The sequence below is a fragment of the Pyrus communis genome, chromosome 1 (assembly GCF_041283825.1).
Source record: "Pyrus communis isolate YQ-2024b chromosome 1, ASM4128382v1, whole genome shotgun sequence".
Taxonomy (NCBI): domain Eukaryota; kingdom Viridiplantae; phylum Streptophyta; class Magnoliopsida; order Rosales; family Rosaceae; genus Pyrus; species Pyrus communis.
The window spans coordinates 6397458-6417997 of record NC_142565.1 but is presented as its reverse complement, the minus strand read 5'-3'; the positions used below and the strand labels follow the sequence as shown (position 1 = coordinate 6417997).

Genomic DNA, 20540 nt, shown 5'->3' with positions numbered 1-20540 from the left:
TCCAAAAGCTAAGTTCATTATCTCCCTAAAAATCCCTAAACACTTTCTCTAAAATTCTAACTCTGGCATCGAAGATTCTTAGGCCAAAGCCCCCCATTCATCGTGGGCGCGTGAGGCTTGTGGGCGCGTGAGACTCTTGGTCTTAATATTAGGTGTTATTATTTTAAAAGTACATTTTCGTCAAAGAAGAAGAAGGCAGAAACTTACATCCACAGCTACGCTTTGTAAAAAAATTCAGCTTTTGAAATCTTGATATAATGTAAATGACTCTAAAGTTTATTGCAAGTATTATTGGATTCATGATTGATAATAGAGAGAAATAAAGGATTTGGAAAACACGCAAATAACCTTGTTGATAAGGTAATCCTAAGAGAAGTTCGAGAGCAGTTTCTTTTGCCAATTATCATGAGTCAAGAGGAATGAACCAATGTGCAGGATGACACAGAGCACAATTATTTTGTTAGTAAATTGGTGATTGATTGATTGATGTCTTACTCCTTGCATTTTACTTTGATCATTACATCATCTATACAATAGAAATTTAATAAAATAAAAAAAAACTTTTAATGTAGTTTACCAATGCTCTTTGAAACCTTATTGATTTTTAATTTTTTATCGAAGAATTTGATATTAATGTATTTGCATGTCAATTATTATATTTTTAACTTAAAATTTAAAATTTCTAGTTGCCTATGTTAATGATTTTAAATAAATTCATTATTGTCGGATTGAAAAGATTAAAAGAGAAATTATACTCCTCAGCTCGTTAATAAAAATTCAAAATTGATAGAAAATCATGTTTTTCCATAAAAATAAATACATATATATAAACATATTTTATACATACATGCATGCATGCATACATACATACATACATACATATAAACGTGGGCACATACATCAATATTAATTAAAAATATTATTGTACATCAATATTAATTAAAATTATTAATTGTACCATAAAACATTTTGTAGATTCTTCATACTCAAAACATGGGTTTAGTCTTCTAAACCACACAACAAAAAATTAATAATCTAAGCTTAATAACATTAGTAAAGTTTTTCGAATGCACCTGATATGGATACATTCTCAAATCAATGAAAAAAAAATGTACACCTATAAGTTTAAAAGATGGATTATAAAAGAATTGAATGAATTTTACATAAAAAAATGGATACACTTTACACTTAAAAACAATTGGTATATGTTGGAACCAAATTCGAGCATACCAGCAGATGGAGGTAAAACTTGGTCGGAATTCTCCATGATCTATGGCAAGGGGAGAATGGGGTTGATTGGCGGGTCTGTTTGAATCCGGATAGGTTTGCCTACATATCTCCAGGAGAGAATTAAACCACTGGTGTAGTTATAAGAAAGAGTGGTGTGATGTGCAATACATTGTGAATCATTTGTGACGATTAGTCTATGACAGGGCGTAAAGGCGATGGGTTCTCTATGAACACGTGTCTATATATGCATAGACGGTGGCGTGTATGCATGATGAGTCTCTGTTAGGCGTAGAGAGAATAGGTGTGTAGTAGTCTTGTAGAGAAGATAATGAATCTCAAGGTAAATTACATCACACTGTTTAGGTTTAAGCTCAATGAATCTATTCTAACGTGATTTTCATACTTCTGTTTTTTCCTTCTACACTTTTTTTGTTTGTTTTTGTTTTCTTTAACTTATTCAATCCAATGATTAAGAAATTAAAATGAGATGAGTGCATAGAGAGACAAGAAATTACGAAATGACTTCACTGGTTATTGATATTATTACGTATAGCAAACAATAAACATTTTGTCCTATTGATATCATAGTTAGTAAATTCTGTATTATACACGCATGTACATATTTTTTAAAAATACTTTGGTTATCCTAGTTCGGTCAAAAACGGGTTGGATTTCAGTGTAAAGGCATTGGATATGAAGCTTGATGCTCTGGTTCGGGGAAGGAGGGGGAAGAGGGAGGATATTGAAGAGGACGGGGGAAGAGGGTGCCGGAAAGAGGGAGGGGGAGGACAAAATAATTTTTATTAATTTTTAATTTTTAAATATTTTATTGGCCCATATTGACACGTGACTCTTACTCATTGTTCACGGCTTATTGTTCACGTGGGTGTCACATCATCATTTAACAGAGGTTTTGACGGAAAATTTAACGAGTGTATAAAAGTGTTCCCAAATTATAACCTTAGATACCAAACTAGGACGAAAAAAACATTAATGTATAAAATATTGAAAACTAAAAAACTTTAGAGTAGTAAATTGAACCCTAAAAAATACGTCCATCGACAGTGCATTAAGTTTTTCTTAATTAGAGATTCTTTTGTAGGTGCCGTCCTTCCTCACTGTGGGTTAATGTTTTCTCCAACGGTTCGATTTGGTACGTGGAGCCCATTAGAAACCACGTGAGTCCACTTGATTGAGAATGAAAATAGCCGTTCTCCAAGTGTTGCATGCATGGATTTGAAAAGCTGTCGTGAGCCAAAAGACACTGGTAGTAGAAATTAATTACTTAAAACAACACTCCAACTTTTGGATTTTGCAACCTAATTAATTTCAATGTGTAGTTTATATATAATTTACACGACTCAGCTGAAACGTCACGCATGGATCATACCATAACCACCAATCAGTAGCTGCCACCATGTGATAATTTACCAGAAATACTGTAAATATTCAACAAGTTATGTTAAAATACTAGGCAGTCCACATCCACAACAGATGGCAAAACTTTGTTCGAGTCACCCCCACAAGAAGGTTAATTAAACTAATGACGCAGGAAGATTACAGTTCTATCTTTTCTGCTGTCATTTTACTTTTGTCCGACGCTAGCTACCATGAAACTCAGGTGAATCAATACGGTAATGCCGAAAAAAAAGAAACAAAACCAAATATTATTTTGATTTACTTTGACATTGACGAAATGAAAAGGACAATATGGGCATGCAGGCTTGAGTTGTTAAGTAGCTGACTATAAAAGGCCAGCACCGGTAGAGATTAACTAAGATACTAATTAAATTACTTTACTAATTATAGTTGTGCTTGCTTTAGTAGCAAATTAAAGATGGAATCACAAACACCAGCGCCAGCACTCCTTTCTGTCAGAGCTTCCCAGTTTGTCATTCTTGGGCTGAGGGTCCTCACCTCCATTTTTCTAGTTGTGTCACTCGCCATCCTCCTCTCCAATGTTTTGTCTGGAGATCGAGATCACAAAGTACACTTTTATGATTTCGTGCCATACCGGTATGCATGCATTTCTATTAATTAATTTAGTTCATAGTCCAATGTATGATACAAGTTGGTATATTTTAGGGCCAGTTTGAGAATGTTTTTGTAGGAAGCAATTCTGTTCATAGGCGTTTTCGTTGAAAGTGTTTTTTGAAGATAGTTGTTTTCCCATAAAACACTGGAAAATGCTTGCTATTGATAACCACTTTTAAATTTTTTTCTCCCAAATTGTCAAAACCGGTTTACGTTATCAGAAAGCCCTTTTAGCCCTTCTGAAAAGGACAGGGATTAGTAACTACTATTGAAAATCCCATTTTGAGTCTTTGACAACTTCTGTAAATTTCTCTCTCTTTATATTAGTATTTAGTTTTCAAACTAATCGTACTTTTTCTTCTCATTTGTTCTGTGATTAATTGCAGATACATGGCTGCAGCAATTGTTATTGGAATTGCATATTCACTCTTCCAAACAGCAGTTACAGTTATCCGCATGAGAAGAGAAAATCATAGGAGCATCTTACTGGACTTCTACGGTGACAAGGTACATATAACGGAAAACGCGCACGGAAATTCCAATTTAGTTGTATTGGCGCCCTTGACGATCAAATTTTTTATACTTTCGTATAAAAAGTATTAATTTGTTCAACCTTTTGAAATTGTTCTGTCCTTGTATATAAATCATTAATTGCTGCTACTAATAGTGAATGGAAGCTCTTTGAATGTGATAAAAAATAAATCAAACTAACTTGTGCAGGTTATATCAAATGTAGTAGCGACTGGAGCTGTTGCAGGATTTGTTATGACCGCACAAGTACAGAAAGACTGGAGCGAGTTAGTAGGTATTGACGCTTACGACAAATATATCAAAAGGTCACATGCAGCAGATGGACTTGTCTTGCTTGCCTTCGTCTGCACTTTCATGTTATCCATCCTCTCTTCCTATGCACTCCCGAAGAAGGTTTACTAGAATTAGATTTTGCAGCACCATCATCAACAGCTGTCCAATATTACAAACCGTATAATTTAATAATTTAATATATAATCAAAATTATAACATTATAATTAATTATAGTATGGTTATAAATTTGCTATTTTTAAGTCTTGCCTTTTATTTTATGTTCTCCCACTTGTATGTGTAAATCATGATCCAGCTAATTAATTAAAAGTGATGTTAGTTTCTCAAAGAGTTAGCTTTCATCACATGAAAAATTTGAAGGGATAGGTGGTTCGGGACAGGATCCCGAACCGAAAAGCACAAATTGATTCCCAAACTGACTTCTTTCAGAACAAGATTCTAAAAACCAAAACCGAGCCGAAATATCGGTATATTCCCGAAAAATTTTCGGTATTTCGGTACGTTTTGGGATCCCAAATCAAAGCAAAACAAAGATAGATCCCCAAATCCCCAATTTGTAAATCCCTAATTCGAGCCCTAATTCAAAAACAAGATACCCTTAGTCCTTAAGCTTCCTCCAAATCCCCAGTCTGCAGCAGTTGCACCACAAATTCCAACTCTTTAAGGGAATAGAATATGACTTACTTTTTAAATTGTTAGAACAATTGGGAACTGGAAGGCATGAGAGAACCTGCATAAAGCATTACCATGTGGCTGAAAGGAGAGTCGAGAGAGAGGTGAGTGAAAGGAGAGGAGAGAGGTGGTGAGTCGAGTGTTGGTGGCGGAACGACCAAGAGAAAGAGAGAGAGTGTGAGAGAAAAGATGCAACTGAGTGAAAACTGAAATCGAGAAGAGGGAGATGAAATATCATAAATGGAAATATGGTTAGCGGGTAAGGTTAATGAAAAATGTTAAGTGTGAGTAACTAATAGTTATTAAGTGTGAGTAACTAAATGTGAGGATTGGTAAGTTATATATATATCTTTATTTTGTGGTACTACTATATTTATTAATGGATAATACTAGAGATTTAAATTTGTAAACCAAATGATATGTTATCAGCATGAAATAAAAACATTAACCAACACTGTCATATAAGGGTAATGCTGAGGAAACCAAATGGTTTAAAAATTTGGTCTCCTTAACATTTTGTTTAAAATTTTGGCCCCCCTATTATTTGGTTTACAAAATATAATTTAAAAATTTAATCACTCTAACATTACCTTTTATTAATTTGTAAGTCACCAATTAACTTAATCCAAAAGACAAGGACCGAAGAACTTTGACATTCTTTTGTATTATTTCTAATTTTGAATTAATCTAAATGGATATTTTATTGGCACTTTAAAAAAAAAATTGTTGTGCACTCTCTGTGTTATACAAAAGGGAAGTGATTTTCGACTAATTCTATTTTCTCTGTGTGCACTTCTAAATAAATGAGAATTAAAAGACAAAAGAAAGAGAATACGAGTGCAGGAAAAAAAAAAAAAAAAAAAAAAAAAAAAAAAAAAACAAGAGCCTAAAAATCACTACCCTTATATAAACACAAAGAAGAAAAAAAAAAGTTGAAAGTCTTGGGTCCGCTAATATGGTAGATGAGTAGCAGCTCCTAATTCTTTATGCTATATTGGGGAACAAATTAAACCCATGATTTCTTTTAAAACAGAAACGATTGCAATGCAGACACAGGGGCCTAATCAATCTGTCTTGTTTCTAAAAATTAAAAGTGTATTTCATCTATGGCCAAGAAATCGGAACAAACTTTGGTTCCAAAGGCCAGGACCCGGCACGCAGGCACAGAGACCTTGATGGTGCTGAGGGAGCAACGATGGGAACATTAATGCTTTCCTCCAAAACTGCCCGGATTATTACTCTTGTATTCAGGGTCCTGACCCTTGTCATACTGGTTACGTCCTTCGTGCTCCTAGCCACCATTACTCAGGAAGTATACAAGCTCAACATTCACAGAGAGGTTCAGGGAACTTGGACGATGCGCTGTTATCATGTAGTTCCTTATCGGTATGTTTGGAGTACTCTTTTATTCAATCACCTTTATCTTTCATGATGAGCAACTTATAATATCATGCATACATTATTCTTAACGGGAAGCCATTTTTGCACATTATTCTTCACATTCTGCACACCTCTCTTAATTCTGAACGTTGATTCTCTTTAAATTTGTTCAATTTAATAGCTAAAAAAAATGAAGAAGTATGCGGAGATCATATCCCTTCTTAATTTCATAGACAAAACTAATCAGTTTTAATTTATTAATTGCAGACACGCGGGTGCAACGGTTGTAATTGCAGACAAAACTAGAGGCCAATTATAATAAGCTCAGTAGGTTAGATGGAAGCGACGTAGCATTTTATTAGATGTTTATGCTGCACACGCATAACTTCTTAGTCCTGCAGCTCGTGCTCTACTCCGTCTTGTTCAAATACTGGGGAGGAAAGTATAGACAATTACATTTTTTTCAATATAGAATGTGTAACCTATCTCATCGTTTTTCGGTAGCATACAGTATTTGATATGATGACGAGTTTATGCTGCCCTAACATAGGACCTATGATATGTGTTTTCTAATTCCGCATCAATTTTCAGATACAAAATATTTAATAGAACGGATATATAGTGATCCTTCTGTTCAGAATTATATGAAGCTGTGGCCATTCAAGGTCACTGAAGGTCCTGCTGAGAAGCTCATGTTTGTGGTTACACATGAAGGTCAACAAGAAACAGTTTCTTCCTGAAGAAATATCATCCATGGTTATGGGAAAGATGCGGGAGATTGCTGAGGTCTCGACTCAAATGTGAAGAATGCTGTGATCAAAGTTTCTGCTTACTTCACTGACTCGCAGCGTCAGGCTACAAAAGATGCTGATACCACGGTTGGCCTAAATGTCATCCGATCATCAAAGAACCAACTGTTTGGACATGACAAGAAGGCCGGCTGGTATAGCAAGAGAAACGTCATGATATTTGATTGGGGTGGTGGTACTTTAGATATGTCTCTACTTCCTATAGGGAATGGGGTGTTTGAAGTGAAGGCCACCGCTGAAGACACTCACCCTTGGAGGTGAAGACATTGATAATATAATGGTGATTTACTCTGTTGAGGAGTTTACGAGGAAACATGGTTTGGCATCAGTGGAAACTCGAGAGCACTTGAGAGGTTAAAAAATTCTTGTGAGAAGGCAAAGAGGAGACTCATTTACGTCTTTTGTAGAAGATGAAATTGATTGTTTGTATCAAGCTACGGATTTCTATATAAATATCACCCGTGCCAAATTTTAACGACTGAACATGGATATCTTGAAGAGTACAGATCCTGTGGAGAAGTGTTTGAGGGATGCTAAAATGGACATAACCAGTGTCCATGACGTTGTTGTTTCTGGTGGCTCTTCTAGAATTCCCAAATGCAGCAGCTTTTACAGGAGGTTTTCAAGGGAAAGGAGCTTTGCAAGGGCATCAATCCAGATGAAGCGGTGGCCTATGGTGCCGGTGTTCTTGCCGCTGTCTTGTGTGGGAATGGAACTGGGAAGCTTCAAGACTTCACTCTATTGGATGCCACCCCTTTAACATTTGGGGTGGAGACTTTAGGAAAACATGTCATGGGAGTTGTTATTCCAAGAAGCACGAGAGTTCCCATGGAGAAGAAGACGACTTTAGTTACTATCTGTGATAACCAACGTACCATCACCTTCCCCATTTATGAGGGCGAGAGCAAAACAACTTTGATAATAACTACTTGGATGAATTTAAACTCCATGACATTCCTCCAGCCCCCAAGGATGTTCCTAAACTTGACGTTTGCTTTGAAATTGATGCAAATGGTGTCCTGGCTGTTTCTGCTTTGGACACGCCCACTGGCCAAAAAAGAAACTAAGGGATTACAATCAATAGTGACAGAAGAACTTTTGAAGGAATTGAGAAGCTGAGGTAAGAAATGATAACTTGTGTTATACTAGGGCGGAAGTATCAGATAGTTTCTAACCAATTTGAAAGTTACTAATGCCAGGTGAGCCGAAGCCTCCATCATCCGCAGGTTGTATTGCTTTGAGCTGAATCAAAATTGGGGGAAGGAGGCCGTTGATAGGAAAATGTTTGCTAGCTGGTCGTGCTTTATGACATTGATATGATATGCTGGTTATTTTGACAGAGATAAAATTGTTCTTTCTGTCCTGTTTGCTCCAACTCATGAAAATGCTCGTTCCTTTATAAGATCTGCATTACTCTTTTTTAATATGTTGTAATTCAAACTCCATGTTGTAATTCTTCTGAGCCATGGCAATGCCCTTGGCCAGTGTGCAGAGGAACCCCTTGGCGTGGCTCAAATCTAAGGTGACATTGACGGCTGAGTGTAAGGGATTGATTGGAGGAACGGCTTTGTGGAGGATGAACATGATTCAGAGAGAGAGCGAGAGAGAGATGCATAGTTTTCGGTAATGACACTTGTGCACAATTAGAAAAGGTGTAATACACTTTAGCCACTGTGCTAGAGTGACTGAAAGGTGTATAGTGACAGAATTCGGAATAGTTACAAGTTACAACACCATTTCCTTGTTACATTTCCTTATCGGTCTTTTTTTTCAAATCTTCCATCAATACTCTTCAGATGCGAAAAAGTTAATTAGTACGAGTTTCAGGGATGAATGTGTTCAAAATGATATGAAGCATTGGCAATTCAAGGTCTCCTTCTGATAAGCCAATAGCTGTTGTCAACCACAACGGTGTAGAGAAACAATTTGTTGCTGAAGAAAATTTATCTACGGTTCTTGTAAAAATGCAGGATATTGCTGAGGCCTACCTTGGTTCAACTTTGAAAAACTCAGTTATAACAGCGACAGGCTACAAAAAAGGCAGGTGCCTCTGCTGGCCTAAATGTAATGCGTAATCATCAATGAGCCGACTGCTGCAGCGATTGCTTATGGACTTGGCAAGAAGTCTGGCTGGTATATATAGGAAAAGAAATGTGATGATATTTGAATTGGGTTGTGGTACTTTGGCCGTTTCACTACTAACCATAGCGTATAGCTTTTGTGAAGTAAAGGTCACTGCTGGAGATATACTCATCTCCGATGTGAAGGCTTTGATAAGAAAATAGTGAATAATTGTGCTGAACAAACAAAAGGAAACATAAAGTCGACATTCGTGGAAAATGCATGTGAGAAGGCAAAGAGGAGGCTTTGATATATGCTGGAGACTGACATTGACATTGTTGGAGGGGAAGGAGCTGTGCAAGGGCATTTATCCAGATGAAGCTGTGGCATATGGTTCAGCTGTTCAAGCCACCATCTTGAGTGAGAATAATGAAAATGGGAAGCTTCAAGACTTGGCACTCTTGGATGTCATCCCTCTATTACTTGGGGTGGAGACAACTCAGACAAGGTGGGAAAGCGGTTCTGACGACAAACATTTCATGCTAGTTGTAACGCTACTTTGTTTACTTTGGTTGACAACCAAGCTGTGGCCAGATTTTCAATTTATGAGGGCGAGAGTTCATCAACCTTAATAACTTTTTGGGTGGATTTCGCATCCATGACATTCCTCCTGCTCCTGCCAGAGCTGCTAAATTCAAACTTTGCTTTGATATTGATGAAAATGGTATCCTGAGTGTCTCTGCGGAGGACATGTCCACCGGCCAAAAGAAGGTGATTACATTCAACTGTGACAGAAGAAACGTTCATTTGACTGCTGTAAGAAACGTTCATTTCTAATTTCTTCGGACTGAAATATCTTGTACTAATCTGGGTTTGTTATATTTTTATGTTTTGCTCAAGTCCTGATACCCTCACCCGAATCATGGGTTGCACAGATATGATGAATAGACATTGGATTACAGGGGAAGCGTATTTTCTATGGTCGAGCTTCTCACTCATGCTCTGGTGATCTCATCCAATCTCTCTGTTATTCCGTTATGATAGAGTCGTTGGAACAATAACAGAAAGTATAAGAATAATAAAATAATGAGTAAATTGTAGCAATGATGACACGCCTCGACCCTGATATTCCCCAAATACCAAGGTAGGCACGTGCTGGCCGACACCCGAGGGTGACGAAAGCCATTTATTGAGTGCAAATGCTGAAAACAAGGGATAAATAAGGTTTATAAATATAAAAGAATAATGAATATGCAAATAAGGACCGTGTTCAGAGCACACCTCTAATCTAGAACACTAAAGAAAATAATATAAAATTGAATGAAACCAAGGAGTGGGTCCTACACCGAGAGGACTCGAAGATGCCGATGCGGAAGTGCCTGGACGTCGGGATTGTATGCCTCGATTCTAAGTCCTGAAGGGGGCGCAAAACAAACATGAGTGGACCAATTTGATATATATAATAAAACAGTTATCAACATACTAACCCCCAGGTTTTATGAAACACATATATAATGATAAACATAGGTTTTCCGAAACCTAGCATGTCGTGCAATGTCTCAAATCATCGTTCGCATAAAACAATAATCACTAGTGAATGTCCAATATAACACTTCAGGCCCCATGCCGGCTCCCCGTCTCTGAGCACACAGTCAGAGGAAAATGCACTTCAGGCCCCTTGCCGGCTCCCCGTCTCTGAGCAGACAGTCAGAGGAAAACACACTCCAGGCCCTATGCCAACACCAAACCGTCGCCCGGGACGGACCGGATCTATCCCTACGTCCCGTAGCGGAAAGGACCACTAGATAAGTATAAAACCAGTGAACATACATATATTGAAAATCAACTTCATAGTATAAAGTCATCCATCATCTATACTATAAAGAAGTGTTCTAAACATGTTCTAAATATCATATCGTCATCCATCAGATATTCTATAAGAACATGGGTTATAGGAAAAATAGTAATAATTCAAACTAGCCTCAGTAAGCATGTTATCTCGTAAAACGTTCATAAAACATAATCATCAAATCATGCTTTTCATGTATGCATTTATACTATCAAAACATGCATTTTTAGAAGGGGTCCACTCACAGTACTTCGCCGTCGAAAAGCCACGCCATCTAGCGAAGAAGGAAATGCCACAGATAATCGCCCCTAAGCACATAAATGGTACATTTAGTCAAACTCTACTCAGACGACTGAATTTGGAAAAACGGACATCGGAAACGAGTTTAGAACGTCGAAATTAGCCTAGGAGAGTTCCCGCACGAAAACTCAAAAAGTCAACGGTCAAAGTCAACGTTGACCGTTAACCGATCAAAGTCAAAGTCAACGATGACCGCTGACCGGGTCAACGGGTCACGGGTCACGGCTTTAGGGTTTTGGGCTAGGGTTTTGGGTTAGGTGTTAGGTGTTAGGTGGGTTGGGTTTTAGGTTAGAAACCATACGGCCCAAAGGCCTAAATAAAAGGGTAATGGGTTTGGGCTGCAACCAAGGCCCTAAGGCCTTTTGGGTTTTTAAAATGAAACAAAAATAAAAACAAAAACAGAAAGGGTTAGGGTTTTAGGCCAAATACCAAAACAGGCCTAAGGCCCGTGGGGGAAGGAAACGGCCTGAAGGCCTGGGTGGTTTTTTGGGCTGGGTTTCCCGCCGGAGAAGAAGGCCGGAATTCGGCCGGAAATTAGACAAACTTCGAACGTCCATAACTTTGTTAATACTCAACGAAATCAAGTGATTCAAAAATGAAAATCGTAGCTCTCGAAGAGACGAAGAGAATGGTACCTCACACGACGTCTAACTCGCCGTGGTTTGGCTGGAAAACACCTCGAAAGTCACTGAGGTCGCCGGAAACTGGGTAAGATTCAAATGAGTATAACTTCTTCAATACTCAATGAAATTGGGTGAAACAAAAAGGAAAGTTCTAGTACTCAGCGAGACGAAGAGATTGATACCTCGCACGCCGGCAAACTCGCCGTGGTTTGGCCGGAAATTGCCTCGAAAGGGGCGGTGCTCGCCGGAAAATTGGGTGTGCACTCACCCGTGCCAAAAACACTCCAAAACCTTGGAAATCAAGAACCCAAACTCAATTACCACCTCTAGGCAAAGTCTAACATAAGAAAAGAAGAAGAAAAAGGGCTTACCCAACCGGAAAACAACCAAAACTCGCCGAAGGTGTTCGTGTCCTCCCGGCGCCGCGAGCAAGGGAAAGAAAGAGAGAGAGAGAGAAGCAGTTCAACGGCGATGATGGTGATGATTTCCTCGAGTAGGTGTAGCTGTGGGTGTGTGTGTGTGTGTGTGTGTGTGTTGTCACGGGGAAGAAGAAGAGAGGAATGAGAGAGTTTTCGAAAAGAAAGGAAAAAGGTGCAGACAACAAAAGAAAAGAAGGAAAAGAAGAAGAAAGAAAAAGAAGAAAGAAGAAAAAAGGGACACGGCAGGGGGAATAAAACAGGGGGTGGGCCCCTTGGGCTCACCAATTAAGGTTTAAAAACAAATTTAAAAATGAAGGTATCCCCCAAACTTAGTGAAAATACAAAAATACCCATTTTCTTACGTAAATCCCGGGACGGGTTTTTACAATCTACCCCCCTTAAAAGAATTTCGTCCCGAAATTTAAAATCACAACTTAAACCAAAATGCTCGAAAATAGGAAGAAGAATATATGTATAAAGAGAATTCAAGTCAGAGTGGGTGCATCAAAGAGAATATGCCACACTGTCGCGAGCGGGTTGCCAAATCCTCTATCATGCCTCCAAGCTCTTACTTTCTTCCCCATCAGTGTAAAAGTAGAAACATACTTTAATATGATATAAAGTTAAAAACATATATAGACTTAAGTTCAAAAATAAGTACGCAAAATACTATAGCGTCAAAATAGTCAAAATAGATATGTACTAACATATAGGTCGAAAACTCGCGCTTAACTTAAAACTGAAAACGTAAATACTTCCCCCAAAACATTTGTAACGTCGAAAACAAATAATTAAAGAAAAGGAAGTTAAAATACTTATACTAAAAATCAAAACTGAAACTCAAAGCTGAAAAAAAAAGAGTGGGTCTCGCCTAAGCATACGAACGTCACGTACTCCGAGAAAAGATGCGTCTCTAGGTCAAGTCCTAACAATAGCAAATCCGTACCAACTGCTGAAGACGAATCTTCCTGCCCACTTGCTCAACGAATCCAACGAATAAGTTTTCAATACCACAGTCGGCCGCCCGTGATATCGATCACACATTTGTTGTCTCGATAAGCAAGCAATAATATGTTGAGGGTGCACAATTTCACGCGTCGTAAATTCCATCTTTCGAATACCAGTTCACAATACTCCTCAGCTAACCAGTATTGCCAGTAGAAAACTCTCGTACCATGTCACAAAAATGGTGTACTCAAATCGAACAAGATAGAAAGTGTCGTCATAAAACTCTATCCAGTATCAAGCATCTTATCCTCCTCAATTCTTCCAAACGTGACCAACTACTCCAGTGTTTTGCCAACAAATAACCCATTTGAAAACTGTACCTTGGGATTCAAGGGAAGTGGGTATCATGTTAATAGTAGACTCCAAAGCTCGAGCCAAGCAAGCAGAAACGAAAAGTCGTATTCCTCAACAAGCAGTATCTCTTGGAAATCATTGTAGTGCTCAAACCACCTTTCCAATTTTGCTTAGTTGCAGATTTCTAGTAAAACAAGGTTAAAGTTGATAAAAAGAATGACTCTCAAGTGATCAACCTAAAAACAAAAGAGAGTACACACCTTTCAAGAGAAGTGTAAAGATTTTCCGATTCTCACCTCGACCGCGCTAGGGTGCCAACCCAGAGTGCACTAAACAGATCTGCTAGAAGTGTTTCAATCGCCACGTACTCACAACAAAAGAGTCTTGGAGTGAGATAGTGAAAAGATGAGTTGAGACGGCACATAACATTGGAAAAGAACCGATGTGATGCCTATGAATTATAGTAAGATGATTATACAATCCGCTGACCTCCTGTACTCAAACCTTCATCCAACTCTTACTAAAAGATCGCACAAACATCACGCTCACGTGCTCACAAACCGAAGGATCTTAGTGCCAAGTAATGGAAAGCTGCGTTGAGGCGAACACATCACTTCATCGAAAAGGTCTACCAAGGTACGATATGATGGTTATGAATTGTAGTAAGATAATGAGTGGTGACCATTCAATTCAGCGTGAAGATAATGATGCAATCTGCTGCTCACCTGCACCACAATCTTCACCAACCTCCTACCACAAGATGACTCCAACCTCACACCCACGTGGAACTCTTTCTGGTAAGTAGGGTAAGCTTGTGAAAAGATTATGCTCCCAACCTTTCTGTCTGAAAAGATAAGAATTGGGCGCATACTTCCGCCGAATTAATCGATCGTGAATTCTTCACTGATTGAGCGAGAAACCATGTAGAGCAGGCTAAAAGAGCACTCAAGAATTTGAGGATCACAACAAGTTTATTAAAACTAAAGTACAAGATATCTGGATGAGTGAGAAATCATGCCAAGAACAAACAAGCGAAGGAAGGTAAAGATGCAGAAATAGAAATCACTGTTTATGATTATTTGGTTAATCAACACGGTAAGGTTGACTGGTTCCTTAGCCCAAAAGGAAATAGGTATAAGCTCAAGAATAGTCAAGAACTGTTAATAAAATTAGACGAGGCCAAAGACATTTCGAAATTCACAATACTTTGTGAAAGCTGTTTCAAAGTTCAAAAATTAAACATAAAACCTCTGAACCAACAGAATGACGAAGAAGAAAGATACAAAGCAGTCTGCATAAGCATGCAGTGACACGATTGGCTAACTTAAAGTGATGCCCTTGAGCAAACCAAAGTTCAACGAGTCCAGAGAAGTTCAAAGTAAAGCTCGATCTTCGTACAATGATGAATATGGTAGTCTCATGCCATTACACTGAAAAGTTACAAGGCTGAACAGTTAGTGGATAAGAGCACTGGTCAGTTGGTTTACAAGCAAAAGGCTAAGTTCACCTCCACCGAAAGTATGTGGACAAGGTGCTAGGACTTACCGTCTAGTGCCAAATCCAGGTGAAGTTCAAGAAGTTTGTTTATCCAAACAAGTATGGATCTTCATCAACCAAAACCAACTACAACAACAAAAAGAATTGCAACTCCTTTTGGAAAATTGGTGGGAATAGCGTCTGTTACCGAAGAGTCACTTAAGAAATTATCTAATTTAAATGAAGTCAAAGCCCGAAGAATTTGGTGTAGAGCTAACGATCAAAGGTTAAGGAACTTGACTTCGCCGTTGAGGTAAGCAAGGAGGTTACTGATAGAACAATCATCGAAGATTCATTCTACCGATTCACACGAGTTTCTTTAGTGGTAATGAGTCTGAGAACATTGATTTGCTCCCGCCAACTACCACTTACTAATCGTCGTCACCACTAGCACTATCTTGCTTTCTCAAACACACTTCGAATATTTCAAGTAGTTACCACTGCAATATGACTCTGCCCGCCATTCCTAGGGAACGCATGTCGCAGAGTGATGTCATCGTTTCAGGGATCTAGTTGATCTCAACCAGCTCGTACCATCAAGATTTTTCCGCTTCTCGAGATTTCGATGTAGAGCCGACTCTGCCCGCAATTCCTAGGGAACGCATGTCGCAGAGTGGCATCGCCATTTCGTATCTACAGCTGATCTCGACCAGACTCCCTTAAACTAAGATTTCTAGAATACGTCGCTTCCAACTAACACTCACTGTGCCCGCCATTCCCTGAGAATGCACGTCGTAGAGTACAAAACCGCTTCATATCTTCCAAATTCAACTCACTTAGGGTTTTTCCATTTCCCAACGCTCCTAGGTAAATCCAATTATGTCCGAAATTCCCAGGGAATGCACGATGTAGAGTATCGATCCGATGTCGAAAGTCATCCAACAATCCACTTCATCACTATTAAGGCACAATCTCGACACGAATTCCTGTATTTCAACCAGAAGGTGAAAATTCAAACAAAGAAAGGTTTGCACAACTTCGCCGAATGACACCAAATCCGGAAGTCATGACATCCAAATGATGTCATGACAGACACACTACTACAATAACAGAAAGTCCTAAGTATGCTCTGAACAAAACCACGATCTGATACCAATCTGACACGCCTCGACCCTGATATTCCCCAAATACCAAGGTAGGCACGTGCTGGCCGACACCCGAGGGTGACGAAAGCCATTTATTGAGTGCAAATGCTGAAAACAAGGGATAAATAAGGTTTATAAATATAAAAGAATAATGAATATGCAAATAAGGACCGTGTTCAGAGCACACCTCTAATCTAGAACACTAAAGAAAATAATATAAAATTGAATGAAACCAAGGAGTGGGTCCTACACCGAGAGGACTCGAAGATGCCGATGCGGAAGTGCCTGGACGTCGGGATTGTATGCCTCGATTCTAAGTCCTGAAGGGGGCGCGAAACAAACATGAGTGGACCAATTTGATATATATAATAAAACAGTTATCAACATACTAACCCCCAGGTTTTATGAAACACATATATAATGATAAACATAGGTTTTCCGAAACCTAGCATGTCGTGCAATGTCTCAAATCATCGTTCGCATAAAACAATAATCACTAGTGAATGTCCAATATAACACTTCAGGCCCCATGCCGGCTCCCCGTCTCTGAGCACACAGTCAGAGGAAAATGCACTTCAGGCCCCTTGCCGGCTCCCCGTCTCTGAGCAGACAGTCAGAGGAAAACACACTCCAGGCCCTATGCCAACACCAAACCGTCGCCCGGGACGGACCGGATCTATCCCTACGTCCCGTAGCGGAAAGGACCACTAGATAAGTATAAAACCAGTGAACATACATATATTGAAAATCAACTTCATAGTATAAAGTCATCCATCATCTATACTATAAAGAAGTGTTCTAAACATGTTCTAAATATCATATCGTCATCCATCAGATATTCTATAAGAACATGGGTTATAGGAAAAATAGTAATAATTCAAACTAGCCTCAGTAAGCATGTTATCTCGTAAAACGTTCATAAAACATAATCATCAAATCATGCTTTTCATGTATGCATTTATACTATCAAAACATGCATTTTTAGAAGGGGTCCACTCACAGTACTTCGCCGTCGAAAAGCCACGCCATCTAGCGAAGAAGGAAATGCCACAGATAATCGCCCCTAAGCACATAAATGGTACATTTAGTCAAACTCTACTCAGACGACTGAATTTGGAAAAACGGACATCGGAAACGAGTTTAGAACGTCGAAATTAGCCTAGGAGAGTTCCCGCACGAAAACTCAAAAAGTCAACGGTCAAAGTCAACGTTGACCGTTAACCGATCAAAGTCAAAGTCAACGATGACCGCTGACCGGGTCAACGGGTCACGGGTCACGGCTTTAGGGTTTTGGGCTAGGGTTTTGGGTTAGGTGTTAGGTGTTAGGTGGGTTGGGTTTTAGGTTAGAAACCATACGGCCCAAAGGCCTAAATAAAAGGGTAATGGGTTTGGGCTGCAACCAAGGCCCTAAGGCCTTTTGGGTTTTTAAAATGAAACAAAAATAAAAACAAAAACAGAAAGGGTTAGGGTTTTAGGCCAAATACCAAAACAGGCCTAAGGCCCGTGGGGGAAGGAAACGGCCTGAAGGCCTGGGTGGTTTTTTGGGCTGGGTTTCCCGCCGGAGAAGAAGGCCGGAATTCGGCCGGAAATTAGACAAACTTCGAACGTCCATAACTTTGTTAATACTCAACGAAATCAAGTGATTCAAAAATGAAAATCGTAGCTCTCGAAGAGACGAAGAGAATGGTACCTCACACGACGTCTAACTCGCCGTGGTTTGGCTGGAAAACACCTCGAAAGTCACTGAGGTCGCCGGAAACTGGGTAAGATTCAAATGAGTATAACTTCTTCAATACTCAATGAAATTGGGTGAAACAAAAAGGAAAGTTCTAGTACTCAGCGAGACGAAGAGATTGATACCTCGCACGCCGGCAAACTCGCCGTGGTTTGGCCGGAAATTGCCTCGAAAGGGGCGGTGCTCGCCGGAAAATTGGGTGTGCACTCACCCGTGCCAAAAACACTCCAAAACCTTGGAAATCAAGAACCCAAACTCAATTACCACCTCTAGGCAAAGTCTAACATAAGAAAAGAAGAAGAAAAAGGGCTTACCCAACCGGAAAACAACCAAAACTCGCCGAAGGTGTTCGTGTCCTCCCGGCGCCGCGAGCAAGGGAAAGAAAGAGAGAGAGAGAGAAGCAGTTCAACGGCGATGATGGTGATGATTTCCTCGAGTAGGTGTAGCTGTGGGTGTGTGTGTGTGTGTGTGTGTGTGTTGTCACGGGGAAGAAGAAGAGAGGAATGAGAGAGTTTTCGAAAAGAAAGGAAAAAGGTGCAGACAACAAAAGAAAAGAAGGAAAAGAAGAAGAAAGAAAAAGAAGAAAGAAGAAAAAAGGGACAGGCAGGGGGAATAAAACAGGGGGTGGGCCCCTTGGGCTCACCAATTAAGGTTTAAAAACAAATTTAAAAAGGAAGGTATCCCCCAAACTTAGTGAAAATACAAAAATACCCATTTTCTTACGTAAATCCTGGGACGGGTTTTTACAAATGATCACTCAACTTTAATCAACTTGGAGCAATGATCCCTCAATTAAAAATCTATTACTATTAATCCTTCAACTCATCAAAATGTGTAGCTATAGTCATTTTCGTCAACTTCATCAAAATTTTGTCAAAATGAGTTATGTTGGAAGAACCATTGCTACAATTGGGATCCCTCAAATCATCAAAACGTGAAGTTATGGTCATTTTCGTTAACTTCGTCATAATTTTGTCAAAATGAGTTATGTTGAAAGGACCATTGCTACAATTGGGTTAAAGTTGAGAGATCATTGCTCCAATTGAGTTAAGGTTGAAAGACTATTCTCCAGTTGGATTAAAGTTGAGGGGGTAATGGATTTTTGGTTGACGGATTATAGTTGCATGTTTTGATGAGTTGAGAGACCAATGGTAATGGATTTTTAATTGAGGGACCATTACTCCAATTCAGTTAAAATTAAGAGACAATTTCTACAATTTACTCTAAAATAATTCTAATAATGATAATCATAAAGAAATCACAATGCTAATTGTCTACAAGATTAATGTAAACAACTAAAGAGAAAGTAAGAATGACTACAAACTTGAAGATTGAGGCTTGTACAAATACAATTTCCTAAAGACAAAATTTCGCTCGTGCTTGTAGTTCGGTAGACGTCCAGCCCCTAGAATTCAATAATCTATAGTACGAAGTTGAAGCACTGCAATTTTCGGACTCTCAAGGCACGACTGGAATTTTACAAAGAAAGAATGAGAAAAACAGAATCGGGAAGCTCCTTCTCTTGATGCATATCTCACTGCTATACCGACTTGGGTTTATATAAAACCTAAGACACTGGTTGACGAAGAGATCAAAACATACATCTATTAGACGACACCATTTTCCAAGGAAATGCACTGATCTGTGTAGAGTAACCTTTTCAATTTGAAAAGGTCCATACACAATGTACTGCCACCTTGTATAAGATGGCACCAATTGGAAATTGCAACTTCATGCTATAGTGTTTAACATATGAACTAGTAAATATATATGTGATTGGGCATAAAACCACAGTTGTTCTATCACTTCTCAGCTGGTAGGTGATAATGTTCCTCTGCACGCTCCGATAAAGCTTATTTTTCTGTCTACCAATTTAACAAAGCTGCTTTAAAAAGTCATCGAATCAGAAGAATTCTCGGAAGAGTACGTAGCTACTGAGATCTGTGCTAGGTTTCTATGTGCAACACTGCAAGTCCACTTCGACTTTCTGTATGTGTAACTAATTTGCCGTTTTGTTTTCTGTTCATAGTTCAGTAAACAAGTAAGTGTTAAACTCAGTATACTAGCTATCATTTGTCGCAGTTTTGTAGAACTAAATAAAGTTGTAAAGTTTTCTCATATAAAAAAGAAGGTAAAGTTGGAAATATAGTAAAGATAAAGTGACGTAACACGAAGTTGAATAATTACAAGTGTAATTCTTTGAAGAATCAAAACCCTGGAATCCACCAGATTTGAGAGATATCCTAAAGGTTGTGTTTGATTAATTGATTGAAAGATGCTTACAATGGAAGTAGCCAATGGCTTAAATAATCTAATTACAGCTCCTAGGACAACTCAAGGTCTTAGATAATTAAAAAAAAGTCAAATGACCATAATTAGACGACAAACGAAAAGTCCAATTTTTATTACAAAACTTATAACTCAAATTTGAACTATGACGTTCTTTTCTTTCCAAAAAGGTATCATGCGCCCAAATTGGAGCTCAGATGACAAAACTGCAAATTCCTGCTATGTCTCTTTGTCTTCCGTCGATCCATTTTTTCTTCAATCCACTCGACCATTTGTTCTACATCATAAAGTTATAAGGTAGTAAAGAAGGTAAAGGTAGTAAGAGTAATGCTACACTTATATATTTGTACCATCTTTCTAATAGAGGAAAGGGTCACCTATCTATTAGAGAGAT

General features: G+C 38.8%; 1 protein-coding gene, 2 long non-coding RNA genes and 1 pseudogene across 5 annotated transcripts; 2 read left to right on the top strand and 2 right to left on the bottom strand.

The window, feature by feature from the left end:
• Positions 1–3039: 3039 nt before the first annotated feature.
• LOC137720020 (CASP-like protein 4D1) lies at positions 3040–4226 on the top strand. The gene is made up of 3 exons (XM_068459011.2): positions 3040–3246; positions 3651–3771; positions 3985–4226. The coding sequence occupies exons 1-3, from the start codon at positions 3068–3070 to the stop codon at positions 4195–4197; spliced, it is 513 nt and encodes a 170-aa protein (XP_068315112.2). The 5' UTR covers positions 3040–3067; the 3' UTR covers positions 4198–4226.
• Positions 4227–6746: 2520 nt separating this feature from the next.
• Positions 6747–8014, top strand: LOC137719705 (heat shock cognate 70 kDa protein-like; annotated as a pseudogene).
• Positions 8015–10147: 2133 nt separating this feature from the next.
• Positions 10148–12394, bottom strand: LOC137744116 (uncharacterized). 2 transcript variants are annotated; one of them, XR_015963070.1, is made up of 6 exons: positions 12152–12394; positions 11963–12071; positions 11793–11861; positions 11103–11165; positions 10353–10422; positions 10148–10210 (listed from the first exon to the last, which is right to left on the bottom strand). It is a non-coding gene; the product is annotated as an uncharacterized LOC137744116 (long non-coding RNA). The 2 variants fall into 2 exon arrangements; XR_015963068.1 differs by lacking the exon at positions 10148–10210 and having other exon boundaries at positions 10225–10422; positions 12152–12393.
• A 3766-nt stretch (positions 12395–16160) lies between these two features.
• On the bottom strand, positions 16161–18414 carry LOC137723767 (uncharacterized). 2 transcript variants are annotated; one of them, XR_015963065.1, is made up of 6 exons: positions 18172–18414; positions 17983–18091; positions 17813–17881; positions 17123–17185; positions 16373–16442; positions 16161–16230 (listed from the first exon to the last, which is right to left on the bottom strand). It is a non-coding gene; the product is annotated as an uncharacterized LOC137723767 (long non-coding RNA). The 2 variants fall into 2 exon arrangements; XR_011066959.2 differs by lacking the exon at positions 16161–16230 and having other exon boundaries at positions 16245–16442; positions 18172–18412.
• Between the last annotated feature and the right edge of the window lie 2126 nt (positions 18415–20540).

Excerpts from the sequence above, each read along its gene's own strand:
- LOC137720020 (XM_068459011.2), top strand. The coding sequence starts at position 3,068 with ATGGAATCACAAACACCAGCGCCAGCACTCCTTTCTGTCAGAGCTTCC. Across the intron at positions 3,247-3,650 it reads TATGATTTCGTGCCATACCG|ATACATGGCTGCAGCAATTG; the intron begins GTATGCATGCAT and ends GATTAATTGCAG. Across the intron at positions 3,772-3,984 it reads TGGACTTCTACGGTGACAAG|GTTATATCAAATGTAGTAGC; the intron begins GTACATATAACG and ends TAACTTGTGCAG.